The sequence below is a fragment of the Cercospora kikuchii genome, assembly GCF_019650295.1.
Source record: "Cercospora kikuchii DNA, contig_00004, whole genome shotgun sequence".
Classification (NCBI taxonomy): Eukaryota; Fungi; Ascomycota; class Dothideomycetes; order Mycosphaerellales; family Mycosphaerellaceae; genus Cercospora; species Cercospora kikuchii.
The window spans coordinates 898,048-911,832 of record NW_025408585.1 but is presented as its reverse complement, the minus strand read 5'-3'; the positions used below and the strand labels follow the sequence as shown (position 1 = coordinate 911,832).

Below are 13,785 nucleotides of genomic sequence, written 5' to 3'. Positions count from 1 at the left end.
ATGCCTTCACTAGTCCAAGAAGACTGTCCTATGTCCGTCACCTTGCTTTCATACTTGATCGCAGGTGGAGGGAATTCCGCTCCAAAGATATTGATGGCCTGATCCAGCATCTGACTGCACTTCGAGAAGTTGACATATGGACGTCCGAGTCAGAAATGATTCGCCATCGCAATGGACGGCCAGGACCTCCGAGCAACCTATTGCAGCTCGAGGTGTTCGATTGGCTGCGCAAGTTCAGAGGACTCGAGAGAGTGACTGTTCATGGCGATTGTCCATTTCTTAAGCCAGCTCTGGAGCGCCAGATGTGCTTGCGAAAGCCGGCGGAGATTGAATAGCTTCCACTGATATCGCGGTAGCGGGGAAAACGTACCTCCTAGCGTAGAAGGATGCAAACCGCCCATAGAGTCGCCAAGCTGTACAAGCGAGGGCGGATGCGGACACAGCACGTCATGTGTAGTCGGCAGGAGAATCCGTCGACCTCCAGATGTCGTTCATCACGACTTCTCCATCCACAACCACTTTTCAAACTTCTCCTCCTCTTCTTCTGTCAGCCCATCTCCCACCTTCGACTTCCACCTCTTCGTCACGCCGAAATTCTCATACTTCTCCGGGCTCTTCTCAAGCATCAACAGATTCTCCACCTCATCACTGTCCTTTCCTTCGCAAATTGTTCTCGACATCCTCGCTCTTCTCGCAAAAGCTGCCGCTCGTGCAGCATCCGAATGCATTGCGACAATCTGAAACGCATCATAGTATAACCTGGGTAATCGCAGATCCGACACCTTCTCTTTCTCATAGATGTCCAGAAGAGCTCTACAATCCCTCAATGCGCGTTCAGGAGTATTGCGTACAGTCTTCGGATCCCCAATACTCGCGTCGAGCTCTTGAGCGCGCTTGAGCCGGACATCGGAAATTTTGAGCTGTTGCGGGGAAAGCGAGCACAATTCGCAAGCGCACGTAAATCTAAAATTCTGTTTTAGGATTTCTTGTCGGGTTGTCGAAGGTCCGCCGTTCAGGTAGGAAAGTGTGAGTTCTTCGTCTTCTTCGATTGGTCGGACTGCATGAACCAGCATGCGGTTTTGTGTGCTGTTCCAGGCATGCTGCGCGTTCGGCAGGCAAGAATGGTTTATTCTGGAGACGAGAGGGAAGATTCCGCCGATGCCGCTGCTGGGGCCTAGAGGGTAGCCATTGGAACGGACGATGTTGCTGAATGGATTGGGTTCGCCTTTGAAATTGTTGTGCAGGGATAGGAAGGCTCGTTGGCCGTCTTTGGGAAGGGCTTTGACTATCGCGGCGAGGTCCTTCTCGATTGTATCCGCATCCTGCAGACTTTCTGTGGTGAAGAGTGGTTCTTCACTGATCAAAAGTGTGCCAGCTGGTATGCTACGATTTGCGACAAGTCCTTTCCCTTTTCCTGGAATTTCTTGCTGCGTGAAGAGAGGATCGTCGGTCGCTGTGGCTGAGGGAGACATGACGGAGAATATGCAGGTACGGAAAGAATTTGGAGCCACGAATTTCGTGTTGCTATGAAATGCTGTCTACCAAATAGAAAGACATGAAGAGCGCATGAAAGCCAGCAGATCGATGTTCATGTCATCATGCCAGGTGTGAGAATCCCTTGCCGGAGTCGGAACGATTTTTTGCCAGATTGTGGGTCGAGGCGAAGCTGGCTCGGCTGGAAGTCTTTCTCAAGATCCAACACCACGGCAGAGGTCTGTAAGCCATGCCGCTTCCACGTCACAGTACACTATTGCGCTGTATCAACTGCATACGACAGATCAGACGGCCCGGGAAGACAGCGAACTGACCTTCGCTCAACAAATTCGATCGCGAAGCCATGTGACTTCCTCTCTTGGCAAGTCCGACATATATGTCGTGGCTACACTTCTTGAAGTGAAGGGCCATCGAAGGGTCGAAGTCGCAGATGAAGGCTTTCGTAATCTGCAAGTATACAACGCGATGCAACGTAAGATTGGTTTCCTGGCACTAAGGCCTCCGGGCTCATTTGAAAGTTCACAAGCAGTGAGCACTGGGAGAAGGTGAGCACGGTGTTGTGTGGCAAGTGAGCGTGCAGGTTGTGGCAAATTGACTTCTTTACTTCGAGCGAACGAATTGCCTGTTACTCCAACTGATTACCAGAGCAAACCTACGTCCTTGACAATTCGACAGTACCATTCACCGGTCCACCCAGTCACATTATCAACGAGACTTCATCAAAGCAGTCCACCGTTCTGAGCGCCCAAAATGGTGCAAATCGTGACCTTTCGACGAGCTTCGGCCCCCGACCTGTCGGGAACAATCGAAGACAATTTCTGGAAACTGGTTCGCCGCGAAGACTTACTTCGCCCAGACATCATGACTCTATTGCGAGCGGCTCGCCTCCCGGTGAAATTCAGCGCGACCAAGGAGGAGCTTCTGCAGCAGCACATTTGCTGGCAACGGCGGCAGCTGGACTACGGACGATGCACTGTCGCTGAGCTGCGAACATTCTCTGTGCAACGAGGCATCGTGGACTCTCGAGTCGCGAGAAAGTTGCGTTCTAAGGAGCTCGTGAGCAAGCTGCATGAAGCGGATGATGGTGAAACGTTCAATCGTTTTCTTGATCTACCGGCCGAGCTTCGTCTCTACATCTACGAACTCTATTTTGAGAGCTTCGAGACTCAGGAAAGGCCTCTTCCAGCACCATATCCGATCCCACTAGCTCATGTGAGCTCACTCTTGCGAAAGGAAGTCTTGCCAGTGTATTACGATGTTTGTACATTCGAGTACAATGTCTTCTGTATTGGCTTCTATTTGCCTTGGGGCAGCTCTCGCACTCGCGACAGACCGCCCATGTTGGACTTCATCATAAAAGGCCCAGCGGAGCATGTCGCAATGTTACGCAAAGTCAATATGGACTTGCGTATCGAGGGTGGTTGCGACCACGACGACGATCGTACAAATTCTTTCATAGTATTTCGGATCGACTTTGGGACCGACCACAAGCGCGCCGAGCTATACTTAGACTATCAAGCGTCGATCGAAGAAGGCGAAGGGGAATTTGACCTAGTCAGCACCTCAATTCGGGACATTCTGAGTGCCATCGATACAAGACCCAGCGGGAAGAAGGTACTCAAAAGTGATCTCCAAGCTATCCTCGCCATTTTCCAAGATCCACCGGATATTCTGCGGAGGCAACCGACGCCCAATGACAGCGATGACGAAGTCGAGGATGCGGAAGACGACGAAGAAAGCGAAGACGATGGCGAGTAGGCCAGAACAGTGGGAGACTCATGCCCAGGAGGTCTCGGAGAGCGGTCAATTGCAATCAACATCACCATGAAGAAGACACTAACGAACCAAGGCCTTAATAGCCTTCAGCTGGTCGGAATATTCGACGGTGTCACCATCAACGAGCGACACTACACGAAAGCCTCATTCAAGACAGCCCCATCACTCAAAATCAATTTCAGAGAAATACGACGACGATCGACATCAAATCAAGATCGTTACATTTCTTTCTGCATGCAACTACCCCAACACGACACTACACCACCGCCTCCCTAACACACGCCCCATGTCACTCCTCAATTACAAGGCACTTCACTTCTTCTCACCAGAGCCACTCTCCCCATCACCTCCCCTTGCCAGCCACTCCCCTCCGAATTTCGTTGGACAACTCGGTGTGCCTTTCTTAGGCGGAGGACCCGTCAGAGTGCGGGCCCAGCCTGGGGCGTGATAAGGTGGCTTGGGCGGGTTAGGCGGGTTGGAAGGCTTGGGCGGGTTGGAAGACTTGGGCGGGCTAGAAGATTTGGGTGGGTTAGACGAAGACGTTCTGGATCGAGTTGGCAATTCCGGAGTTTGTTTCGGCAACTGAAGTTCTGATTACAAGATCTCCAAGAGCGCGAGATATATACATATGGCACGAGCAGCATTCACGATAGTATCAATGAATGAAATGCTATGCAATAGTGCTCGTGGCACAATTGTGCCCTCTGCTCAGCTTGAGTTTCTCTATTCTATTGTACGCTATCATACACACTTCCCACAATCAATGCTAACCCAATGCTAACCCAATGCACCGTATGCTAGTCGTGAAATCATGTCCTACTCTTGCCATATCTTACACGCTCTCAATATGATGTATTTTCTTCACGTCCCAGACCTGCTGCTTTTCTGTGCGAACTTTTCCCTCAGAACATGCATAGAGATAACACCAATGACCGCCAACCCGCTGAACATGACCAGGATCTGATAGCCATACTTGTATATCGGAGCATCGTAAGTTGGGAAAGCGACAAGAGGGAGCCATGCGTTGAAAGTGTACGATGCAACGTTACCGCAGGCAACGAGCATTTGTCGTAGAATTGGATCAGATGCCGCGAGGTGGTTGCCCCAGGACTGTATCGGTAGATATTAGCAATATTCTACAGTTTGGTCTCTTGTCAAAAAGAGTGAAACTCACAATAACGATCGGCTGTGCTGCAAGACCAGCATACGAAAGATAGTAGGCAAACAGCAGACTGCCTTTGTTGAGCGAATGGCCTGAGCACCACGCTGCGAGCATTCCGTTGCTGACGACAACGAGTCCTTGAATGAGGCAGACCAGAGTGGCGTTGTATCCGGTCTGATCAGCTAAGATACCGAAGAACAATGCAGAAACGACACTGAGAGCATCGCCTCCAGTGGGAAGGAGGTTCGTCTGTACGACACTCCAGCCATCCCACTTCAAGTAGAGGTTGAAGTACTTGATGCCACTAATGGCTTGACCGACCTGTCGTTCGTCGTCAGCAACAACCTCTGACGGCTGCAGGATACCACATACCATATTGTAAGGCAAAATGAATAGCCAAAGCCTCCAGTTAGTGAAGACGCCCCACGCGGCCTTGAAGGTCAAAGGTGGCGTCGCGGGCCTTCCAAGCCTCTGAGTACGCTCAATGGTATATTCCTTGTCGGCCGCAGTCCAGTAGAATGCTCTTGTGTTGTGCGGCAGATCTGGGACTGCGAAATAGCCCCATATGCCAATAGGAATGCCGATAAGGCCATCAATGACGAACATCCATTGCCAGCCAGCTAGGCCCGCTTTCCCGTTCATGCCCTTGTAGAGCGCAGCTTGAAGGTAGCCCGAGAACATGTTTCCGATAGCGGACGATTGCTCGAAGAGGGCAGCACGCTTAGCCTATCACACCATAACATGAGCAATTGTTCCATTGACCGCGGCGCTAGGCGGCCCCCATCATAGACCAAGATAACTTACAAGCTGATTGGTTCCATACCAGCCACCAAGCAGCGCTGCGAAACTTGGGAAGCAGCACGATTCAAGAAATCCCACGAAGAACCGAAGTGCATACAGGGTTTCCACATTCTTCGCAAAGGCCATTGCAACGACCAGGAGACTCCAGACGATCTCACATGACGGGATCCAGACGCTCGGGCGGACATGCTGCAGCTGAATCATCTGACTGGGTATCGTGCCCAGCAATATCCCGATATTGAACCATGTATTTAGCCAGTTTCGCTCATTGCCATACAGCTCCAGGTCCTCTTTCATGCCCGAGACGAACGCATTGGAGATGTTCGTCTGATCGAGCTGCTTGATGAAGTATGCCAAGCACATGTACGATAAGAGGAACGTATCGAGCTTGCGGACATAGCGTCGTTCCTGCGGTGTTCCGTCAAAGGAGTCCCAGAGCACTCCTACGATACGTCGCCATCTCGAATTCTTGGGTGGAGTTGTCGTTTGCTGTTCCGCCTCACTATTGGTCGTCGGCTTCTCGCTTGAAAGTGGTGCGGGTCGTTCTTCAGAACTTGTGTCACTGGTATCGACAGCCACGTGAGGCTGCTTCTCATTGACGCCCATTGTTGGTACTGCGCGAATTGTGCGACTGGTCCATGCCGGGTCGCCTCCTACTTAAAGCAGAAGAAAGTGGGCGGCTTGTGGTAATGTGACGTTCGCGATAGGCTACTGTAGCCGGAGAGTTGTTACTGGATCCGGTGTGGGCTGCTGCGTGGGCTGCGTGGGTATCGACGTGGGTTATTCTCTTAGCCTACGCTGTCATTGGGAGAGGATGAAAAATTCCCACCTGCACGAGGAGACCCGTCTATTACCGCCGACTTGGCGCATACACCTTGATGGACTCTTGGACTGCGGCTCAACACCTCTTTGAGGTAGGTCGAACAGATATGGCCAGGATATCATATCAATGCTGTGAGCAAGAGTGATAGTGGTAGCACAGCTGTGTGGCTACAGTGGTTGAGTGAGTACGCAGAAGTCTGCCGCCACTCAGCGTAACGACAACACAAGCTTGGCATGTTCTCCATCTACCTTTCAAGTTCGTGGAGATTGACAAATTGTCGACTTCGTGGGATCTATTGCGGCGCCTACACGTGTGTGTCGGACACGGCCTCAAACCCGGCACTATGCCCAACGTCTGAGACCACACGTAGCCTGCACTCCGGCCATAGGGTGTTGAGGTCTCATATCGTGCATGCCGGACAACCTAGGTCTAGATGACCCTGCGTCGTTTAACCTGAATGGTTCTCCGGTTCAGCTCGGTCTTTCCAAAGATGTTGCTCATGGCGGACACGGCCGTTCCTTCGATAGCCTCCGGCAGTTGATCTTGGCGCTACAGAGCGATTCGCCTCGGAGGCGACAGCTAGTTTCATAGAGCAATCGATGGGAAGCGCCCATCAGTCCAGCCTACGTTGTATATTGCCGCACCTTGCTGACATATATAATATAAGGGTCCGGGAACACTTCAGCTTACGGACGTCGAAAAACTTGTCTTGGCGTTTCGTATTTGATTGTCGGGTGGTGTGGACAGAGGAGTACTCCATCATTCAGGGCTCCCTCATCGGACACGCATCATCCGCGAACGCCCGCATAGTGCATTGAGTGCGTCGTCTCCAAGGGTAGGGTGACGCGTGAAGCAGAAGCCGGCAGACGGACCACTAGGGTTGGGCGATGAGGAATGCTTCGCGAACAAGGATGCTTTTCAAGCCTCGTTATTGGGGAAATCGCGGACTGCTGTCAATGAGGTAATAAATTTGGCCATGGCAGCAGAACTTGCGGCGATGGAGTTGATGGAACAGAGTATCCAAGTGACGAAGAAGGCGAGGAGGAAAGCGCAATCACGTACAACTAGCCTCTCTGGCGCGTACCAATGAAATCATCGATCAAAATTTCAAGACTTTGCCATTGCGCCAAGAGCATGACAATATTACCAAGATGAGCACCTCGACGGCCGACCGCAGCCCTTGACCGACGCTCGGCGAGCTCTCATTGCGCCTCCTGATCCACGTTTCTGTCTGCTTGTCGGGCTCGCAGTCTTTCTACGCCCGGGTCCACATGTCACCGCGAATCGTCGTTGCTTCCATGGAGAGTAGTCTCGGAGTTAGTGCAGTCTTCTCCCGTTTCACAGCAACGACAAAACGCAACATGAAAGAATGATGACAAACTTAGCGATCCTGGTCAGCGAGAGGTCCATGACACGCACAGGGCGACTGAACTATAAATGACTGGTGTTATCGACCAACCTGCCCTAGCACTGATACACAAACGCGCAGAATGTCGACATACGCAATCACTGGGACGTCTCGGGGCATCGGCCTTGAACTCGTCAAGCAGCTCACTGAGTTGCCCAAGACGCAAATCGCCAAGATATTTGCCATCACTCGAGGCCCCAGCGCGGAGCTACAAAAATTGATTGATGCTTCTGAGGACCGCATTATCAACATCGTCATCAAGGACTTGACCAACGAAGATAGCGTACAAGAAGGAGTCACTGAGATCCAGAAGTACACATCCTCCCTGGATGTCTTGGTCAACAATGCCGGTCAAGGGTCTCTCACACCGGACGGAGTGCGATCAGTCAAAGCCGCAGACTTGCGAGAAATCCTTAACTCCAACCTCGTCAGCGCACAAGTCGTCACTGCCTCCTTCTTGCCACTTTTGGAAAACGGCAAGGACAAGAAGGTCATCAACATGTGAGCATTTTCTCCCATTCCACTCGAATGTTGCCTGCTGATCCCACATCTAGCTCGTCCACACTAGGCTCAATCTCTCGTACTCCACTGCATGCCAAAACACCGACACACGCGTACAAGATCACTAAAGCCGGCATGAATATGCTCACGGCTTTGTATGCGCAAGATCATGAGGATTTCACATTCCTGGCTGTGTCTCCTGGTGTAAGTGTGATCATACCATTCGCGCTGAAACTATTTCTGACGTTGCCGCAGTGGTTGAAGACCGATCTTGGAAGCCAGAATGCAGACCTCCCTGTCGAGGTCGGCGTCTCCAGTTTGAAGGACATCATTCTCAAGGCCGACAGATCACAAAATGGCAAATTCCTCAATATCCACGTGCCTGGCTGGAAGAAAGAAGGGAAAGGACCAGAAGTCTACGAAGGTGAAGAGGTGCCGTGGTGAAACCTCAATTCCAAGATTCAACACATGATAGTGCTACAATCAGATCTTGAAGTTGTCGAAACTCGTGATTACATTGTGCGGCTGTCCCTGTGGCAAGGTACATGCCGTATCTGTAATTGATGCTCAAGGATATCAAAACTCTATTCCTCTCATGGCCAGGATGAATAGGAGCTTACTGCACTCTAGTTGACCTCACTCCATTGAATCGCGTTCCAAAAACACTATCTACAAGATGCGGTTGACTATATCAACAGCCGGCGTCCTGGCCTACTTCACCACCTTCGTCCAAGCAGACGCAGACGACATCGCCGCCGGCCACCACATCATTTGGTCCTACCCAGGCCCTAACATCCCCGATGATCTCCTCGCCGCAACCCGCGACGGCAAAGTCAGCGGCGTAATCTTCTACAGCGAAAACATCGACAAAGCCAACGACCTCCCCGGCCAAATCCGCAACCTCCAAAACGTCTATCGTCAATCCCCCTCCTACCCAGGCTACCCCCTCCTCCTCGTAACCGACCAAGAAGGCGGAATTGTAAACCGCCTCCCAGGCGGCCCGTCCACCTCCGCCAAATCCATCGGTTCCTCCTCCGACCCTCTAACCTCCGCAACCCAAGCCGGCGATACCGTAGGCAAAATCTTCTCCCAGTATGGCATAAACGGCGATCTCGCCCCCGTCCTCGACGTCCACAGAAATGAAAATGATTTCACAGATCGTGAACAACGTTCTTTCTCTTCAGACCCCAACATCGTATCTTCCTCCGCCGCAGCTTGGATTTCCGCTCTCCAAGCACAAAATTACCCCGCGACAGCGAAACATTTTCCTGGATTAGGTGCTGCAGCAGCAGATGAGAATACAGATCTCAAACCCGTGACGATTAATCTCTCGGCTGATGAGCTGCGAGGAACTGATATGTTACCGTATATCGCTGCGATTAATCAGAGTAATGTCAAAATGATCATGACGTCCTGGGCGATTTATCCTGCTCTCGATGCGGAGAATCCTGCGGGATTGAGTAGGAATATTGTGCAAGGGGAGTTGAGGCAGAGGTTGGGGTTCAGGGGTGTGACGATTACGGATGCATTGGAGGCGGGGAGTATTAAGGCTTTGGGGAGTACGGGGGATTTGGCGGTGAGGGCTGTGCAAGCGGGGATGGATATTGTGTTGGCGTCGGTGAGGTTGGTGAGTCAGGGACAGGAGGCGCATGAGGGGATTGTGAGGGCTTTGAGGGAGGGGAGGGTTGATCGGGGGGAGTTTGATGCTGCGACGCAGAGGATTGTGGATTTGAGGAGGAGTTTGCCGCAGTGAGGTCTTTTGAGAGTCTGCCGATGATGTATGTGATGCTATCGGTCTCAATTTTAGAGGATGTTCTACGCCCTTTGGCTTCCATTTTAGACTTGGCTGCTTTGCAGAGGTGGTCTCTCTCTCGCTGCTTCCAGGAGAAGACGACACCCGGCCTGATTTCTCTGGAATTCGTCCAGAGCGAAATTCGACCTTCCTCGCTTGAGTCATCGCACTATTTGGGCTGAGGTGGTGCAGATCGAGCAGCTTGTTTCGTGCTGACACCTAGCGTCTGGTGCTGGCTTCGAGTAGTGCTAGTGGCACTGTATTTGGTAGTTGTGGCTCTGAAGCACTCTCCTGAAACGTGCCAGCTGATGAAACAGGTAGTACGTGGCGAAAAGCGAGTACATGCCCGTTGTGCTTGCCAGTCTCTCTTTGTTTCGACTCTCCGCGACTGTCCTTGAGTCCCATCTCCGTAACCATCACGGATCTCATCCCGTCTTCGAGAGTACACAATGACCGAAAGGGTATAGACTTGTGCATAAAGCGTAGATAGGGCCGATGGATCCTTGCGGAGCACAGATCGCGATGTCAGCCAGGAAATGTCGAATAAAGGCAAGGTCAGGTCTAGTGCGTGAACAAACAACGGGAGTCAAGATTTCCAAATTGGATTGCGACTGCCTTCCTCAAAAATGCCTGGCGAGGCAAAAGTGGCAGCAATGGGCCGACCGCGAAAAAGAGTCAAGCAAACAATGTTCTCCAAGCTCAGCGAAGGATGTTTTCCTCTCAACGACAAATCAATGAATTCCTGAGTGCACACATATGCCAGCTTACAATCCCATCGCCATGTAGTCATGCTCTCACCGATGTCCAATCAATTCAAATTCCAACTTATCCTTCTTCTTCCCCGGCAAACCAGGAGCATCATCAACCTCATCATCATCAATCATATCAGCGTCATCTTCTTCATCTTCTTCTGCGCTCTCCTCCGCACTACTTCCCTCCACTGTCTCTAAACCATTCTCCGAATCATCGTCCTGAACAGCCTCATCTCCGCTCCCAAAAAGCCCGATAGAATCCACATCCGAACTTGATCTCAACTTCGATCCCATTCTCGGAACAGCAGAATCACTCTGAATACTCGCAGAGCGGTGAAGCATTGGCAAATTTCTCCTCGCAAGGGGCGGTAAGTCCTCCTGATCGTCCGTCACATCCAGGCCTCGGAGGTAATATCGCATCGGAGAAAGGCTGCGGCTCACAGCATCCATCATCTCGTAAGGTGAAAAGCGCGGCAGCTCGACGTTTGGCATATTTGGCATGTTAGGGAAGTTTTGTCGAAGATTGGGCAGATTGGGCATGTTTGGTAACGCAGGAATTCGTGGCATGCGAGGAATATCTGGTAAGTTGGACAGAGTTGGCAGGTTGGGCATGCTCGGTGCTGAAAACCGTCCTGAAAAGCTCGGTCGACGGATCTCTTCATTGGGAACAAAGTAGCGACCTGGCGATTGAGCACCAGCCGCCAGCCGTGGCGAGCTCGAGGGAAGCGGCTGTTGCGACGGTGACTCGGGAGTCTGGAGGAACTGCGTGTTGATTTCTGTCGCTTCATCGGGCATTCCAATGCCAGCGTTTCGAAGGACATCATTACCAGTGAAGTCGTGACGATGCACCGACTGTGTCTGCTGTCGTAACAGCCTCTCGGCTTCTGTCTCGTGGTGTGCTGTCGGTGTCATCTGATTTGTGTTGTAGCTGTCGCATCTTTGGCATTTGAGGCCAAGCCAGTGGAAGGGAGACCAGGTTCGAGCTCCACAATCATTACAGCCTATCCACACAGTCCTCGGCCTTCGTGGTGGTGAGGCGTGTGTCCGGCCCTCTGTCTGCTCTTCAGGCTGTTCTGAGCCTTCGACGTGCGGCAAGAGTCCTTCAAGATCCTCTTCAGGCATAGGTTGAATCGCGATCTCTTCGTCCAGCTTGCGCCATTGCAGCTCCATATTCACAGCACTTTTGCTGCACACCGGACACTTGTACGTCACCGCCATCAGATCTTTATAGCACTCGCCATGCATGTAATGTCCGCATGGTAAGCTGACAACAGGGACCTTGGCCTCGAACATAAGATTCAAACAGAGCGGGCAATTGCCTTCCGTAGCTCTTTCGATGCAGGGATGCGCAGCAGATGTGGAGATGGATATGCACACATTGCAACGCTTGCAGTGCACGAAATCCTTGCCCAGTCCTTCGCCCACACGACAAATGCCACAGTCGTCGCAATGATAGATCCGCTTATTGGTGTCGTTGTCCCAGAGCTTGCACTTGGAACAAAAGTACCACGCAGCATAGTTACCGCAATTCATGCACTCATGCGCTGCCGGCTGTGGCGTCTGACAGAGCATACAGAGCATATTCTGCGTCTTGTGCCGATTGAGAGCGTGCGGAAACGGTAGGTCCTTTGACTGATCATGGCAATGCCGACAAGGGAACCATCGTTGGCAATCGAAGCATTGCACCTTGACATTTCGCTTGTAGTGCATACAGCCCAATTCCGGTTCATCGTCGTCAATTACAGCCTCATCATCATCGCCTTCGACATCTCGCGGTGCTTTGGGTAGAGGAGTGAACACAATATCGAGATCGCCAGGTCGTAGGTTGTATGGATTGTTAGGATCAATAGGTAATGCTGCGGCTCCTAGCAGAGGGGCTTCCAGGCCGTCGCTTTCATGCCCGCCCGATGCCGGACTATCCGGCGGCGTGAGGTGTCCTAGGTCTTTGTGCCGGGCATAGTCTTGCATCATGAGATGGTGCATCCTCTTTGCCTTCTCCTCTGTCGATACAGCGAGTTCCTTAATCTCTTGAAGCTTCTGACGCAGTGCTCGCATCCCATCATCCTCAGGCAGTGCGCCGTCCATGTTCGCGGTGTCTGGCATGGTGTATTGCACTTGCGCTATGCTCGTTGTCTCGCTATTTGTTCGATCCGTGCCTGCTCTCGGCCTCGTGGGCGGGCTGGCGGTGGGTGTCACAGGTGTGGTATCTGCAGGCGACCGAAGAGCTTCTGCGATACCATGTGCAGGGTTGATGCTCATGCGCTCGGCCGATGCTGTGCGTAGAGAGGCGAGGACGACAGGGCCCGGTCTGGCAGCAGCATGGTCTCCCCGCGCAAGCTCTCTCAGGACATCGACGGCGTGTTGGTCGTGGTAGGGCGAGGGCTCGTTGCTGGCATGCACGGCTTCTGCTCGAACTATCGTGGCATGATGGTGGTGAAGGGCGTCTGTGGCTTGGCGTTCAGATGCAACAAGAGAAGGTGCCGTGGGTGCGTCATGTTGCCGCAGATCCCGATGGCGGGCAGCAGTATCCTGGTTGGCCGAGGGGTGGTCAGAGGGAGGGGGCACAGCGTCGCGCATGGGGAACGAGGCGTGCGGTCAGCGGACAGCGAGGCGACGACGACGTGTGTGTGGTGGGAGACGGGGAGTTTGGTGCGAGAGTGCTGAAGGCATCCCGGTCACTCGACCCTCCACCGCGACAGGGCTCTGCTGCTGCTGTCTCGCTGCTGCCTCTTGCGCAGGCGAGACGCCCTCCCAAAACCTGGTTCTTCCCACTGTGCTGCATCCACTTCGCCTCGCCTGCGCTGGTCGCCATCGTCACTCTTGCACATGAGGGGTCTGTACTTCTTCAGCTCGTCCTACTGCCACCTCTTCCATCCCGGTCATCTGACAATGTGTAGACACGCCACCGTACACAAGTACACGTGTCGACGCGACGAGATATGCCTCAGGCTACACCGCGCCACCTGCAAGCCCATCACTCCCTCCGCAAGCCGACACGTCAGCATACCGTATCAAAATCCGAAAGCAACATCGAACTCCATCTCTATAATAACCTCCCCATCTCTCTCACACAGTCCCTCTCCGACCAAGGCCTTCCAAATATCGGTCACGAAACTCCCGTCCACCGACCTTATCACAAAAACCCACCCGCCAAGCCAAGCCGCTGACAAACACAAACTTCCTCTCAATCACAGATCCCGTCTCTCCCGCGTCTCCCGTCTCCCTTACCCCAATCAGGACAATGCCAACCGCCTCCTCTCAATCCAGTATACGAAG

The 13,785-nt window shown here is 52.5% G+C and overlaps 6 protein-coding genes across 6 annotated transcripts; 3 read left to right on the top strand and 3 right to left on the bottom strand.

Annotated features, from left to right (window-relative positions):
* Window positions 1–494: 494 nt before the first annotated feature.
* Window positions 495–1,472, bottom strand: CKM354_000658200 (uncharacterized protein; the record flags this gene model as incomplete). Its single annotated transcript, XM_044801902.1, has 1 exon — window positions 495–1,472. One exon carries the CDS (start codon window positions 1,470–1,472, stop codon window positions 495–497), a length of 978 nt encoding a protein of 325 aa, XP_044657837.1.
* A 772-nt stretch (window positions 1,473–2,244) lies between these two features.
* On the top strand, window positions 2,245–3,252 carry CKM354_000658100 (uncharacterized protein; the record flags this gene model as incomplete). Its single annotated transcript, XM_044801901.1, has 1 exon — window positions 2,245–3,252. One exon carries the CDS (start codon window positions 2,245–2,247, stop codon window positions 3,250–3,252), a length of 1,008 nt encoding a protein of 335 aa, XP_044657836.1.
* An 879-nt stretch (window positions 3,253–4,131) lies between these two features.
* Window positions 4,132–5,839, bottom strand: CKM354_000658000 (uncharacterized protein; the record flags this gene model as incomplete). The annotated part of the gene is made up of 4 exons (XM_044801900.1): window positions 4,132–4,380; window positions 4,445–4,753; window positions 4,805–5,158; window positions 5,237–5,839. 4 exons carry the CDS (start codon window positions 5,837–5,839, stop codon window positions 4,132–4,134), a joined length of 1,515 nt encoding a protein of 504 aa, XP_044657835.1.
* A 1,707-nt stretch (window positions 5,840–7,546) lies between these two features.
* On the top strand, window positions 7,547–8,409 carry CKM354_000657900 (uncharacterized protein; the record flags this gene model as incomplete). Its single annotated transcript, XM_044801899.1, has 3 exons — window positions 7,547–7,965; window positions 8,019–8,169; window positions 8,221–8,409. The coding sequence occupies 3 exons, from the start codon at window positions 7,547–7,549 to the stop codon at window positions 8,407–8,409; spliced, it is 759 nt and encodes a 252-aa protein (XP_044657834.1).
* A 232-nt stretch (window positions 8,410–8,641) lies between these two features.
* Window positions 8,642–9,718, top strand: CKM354_000657800 (uncharacterized protein; the record flags this gene model as incomplete). The annotated part of the gene is made up of 1 exon (XM_044801898.1): window positions 8,642–9,718. The coding sequence occupies one exon, from the start codon at window positions 8,642–8,644 to the stop codon at window positions 9,716–9,718; it is 1,077 nt and encodes a 358-aa protein (XP_044657833.1).
* Window positions 9,719–10,551: 833 nt separating this feature from the next.
* On the bottom strand, window positions 10,552–13,086 carry CKM354_000657700 (uncharacterized protein; the record flags this gene model as incomplete). Its single annotated transcript, XM_044801897.1, has 1 exon — window positions 10,552–13,086. The coding sequence occupies one exon, from the start codon at window positions 13,084–13,086 to the stop codon at window positions 10,552–10,554; it is 2,535 nt and encodes an 844-aa protein (XP_044657832.1).
* Between the last annotated feature and the right edge of the window lie 699 nt (window positions 13,087–13,785).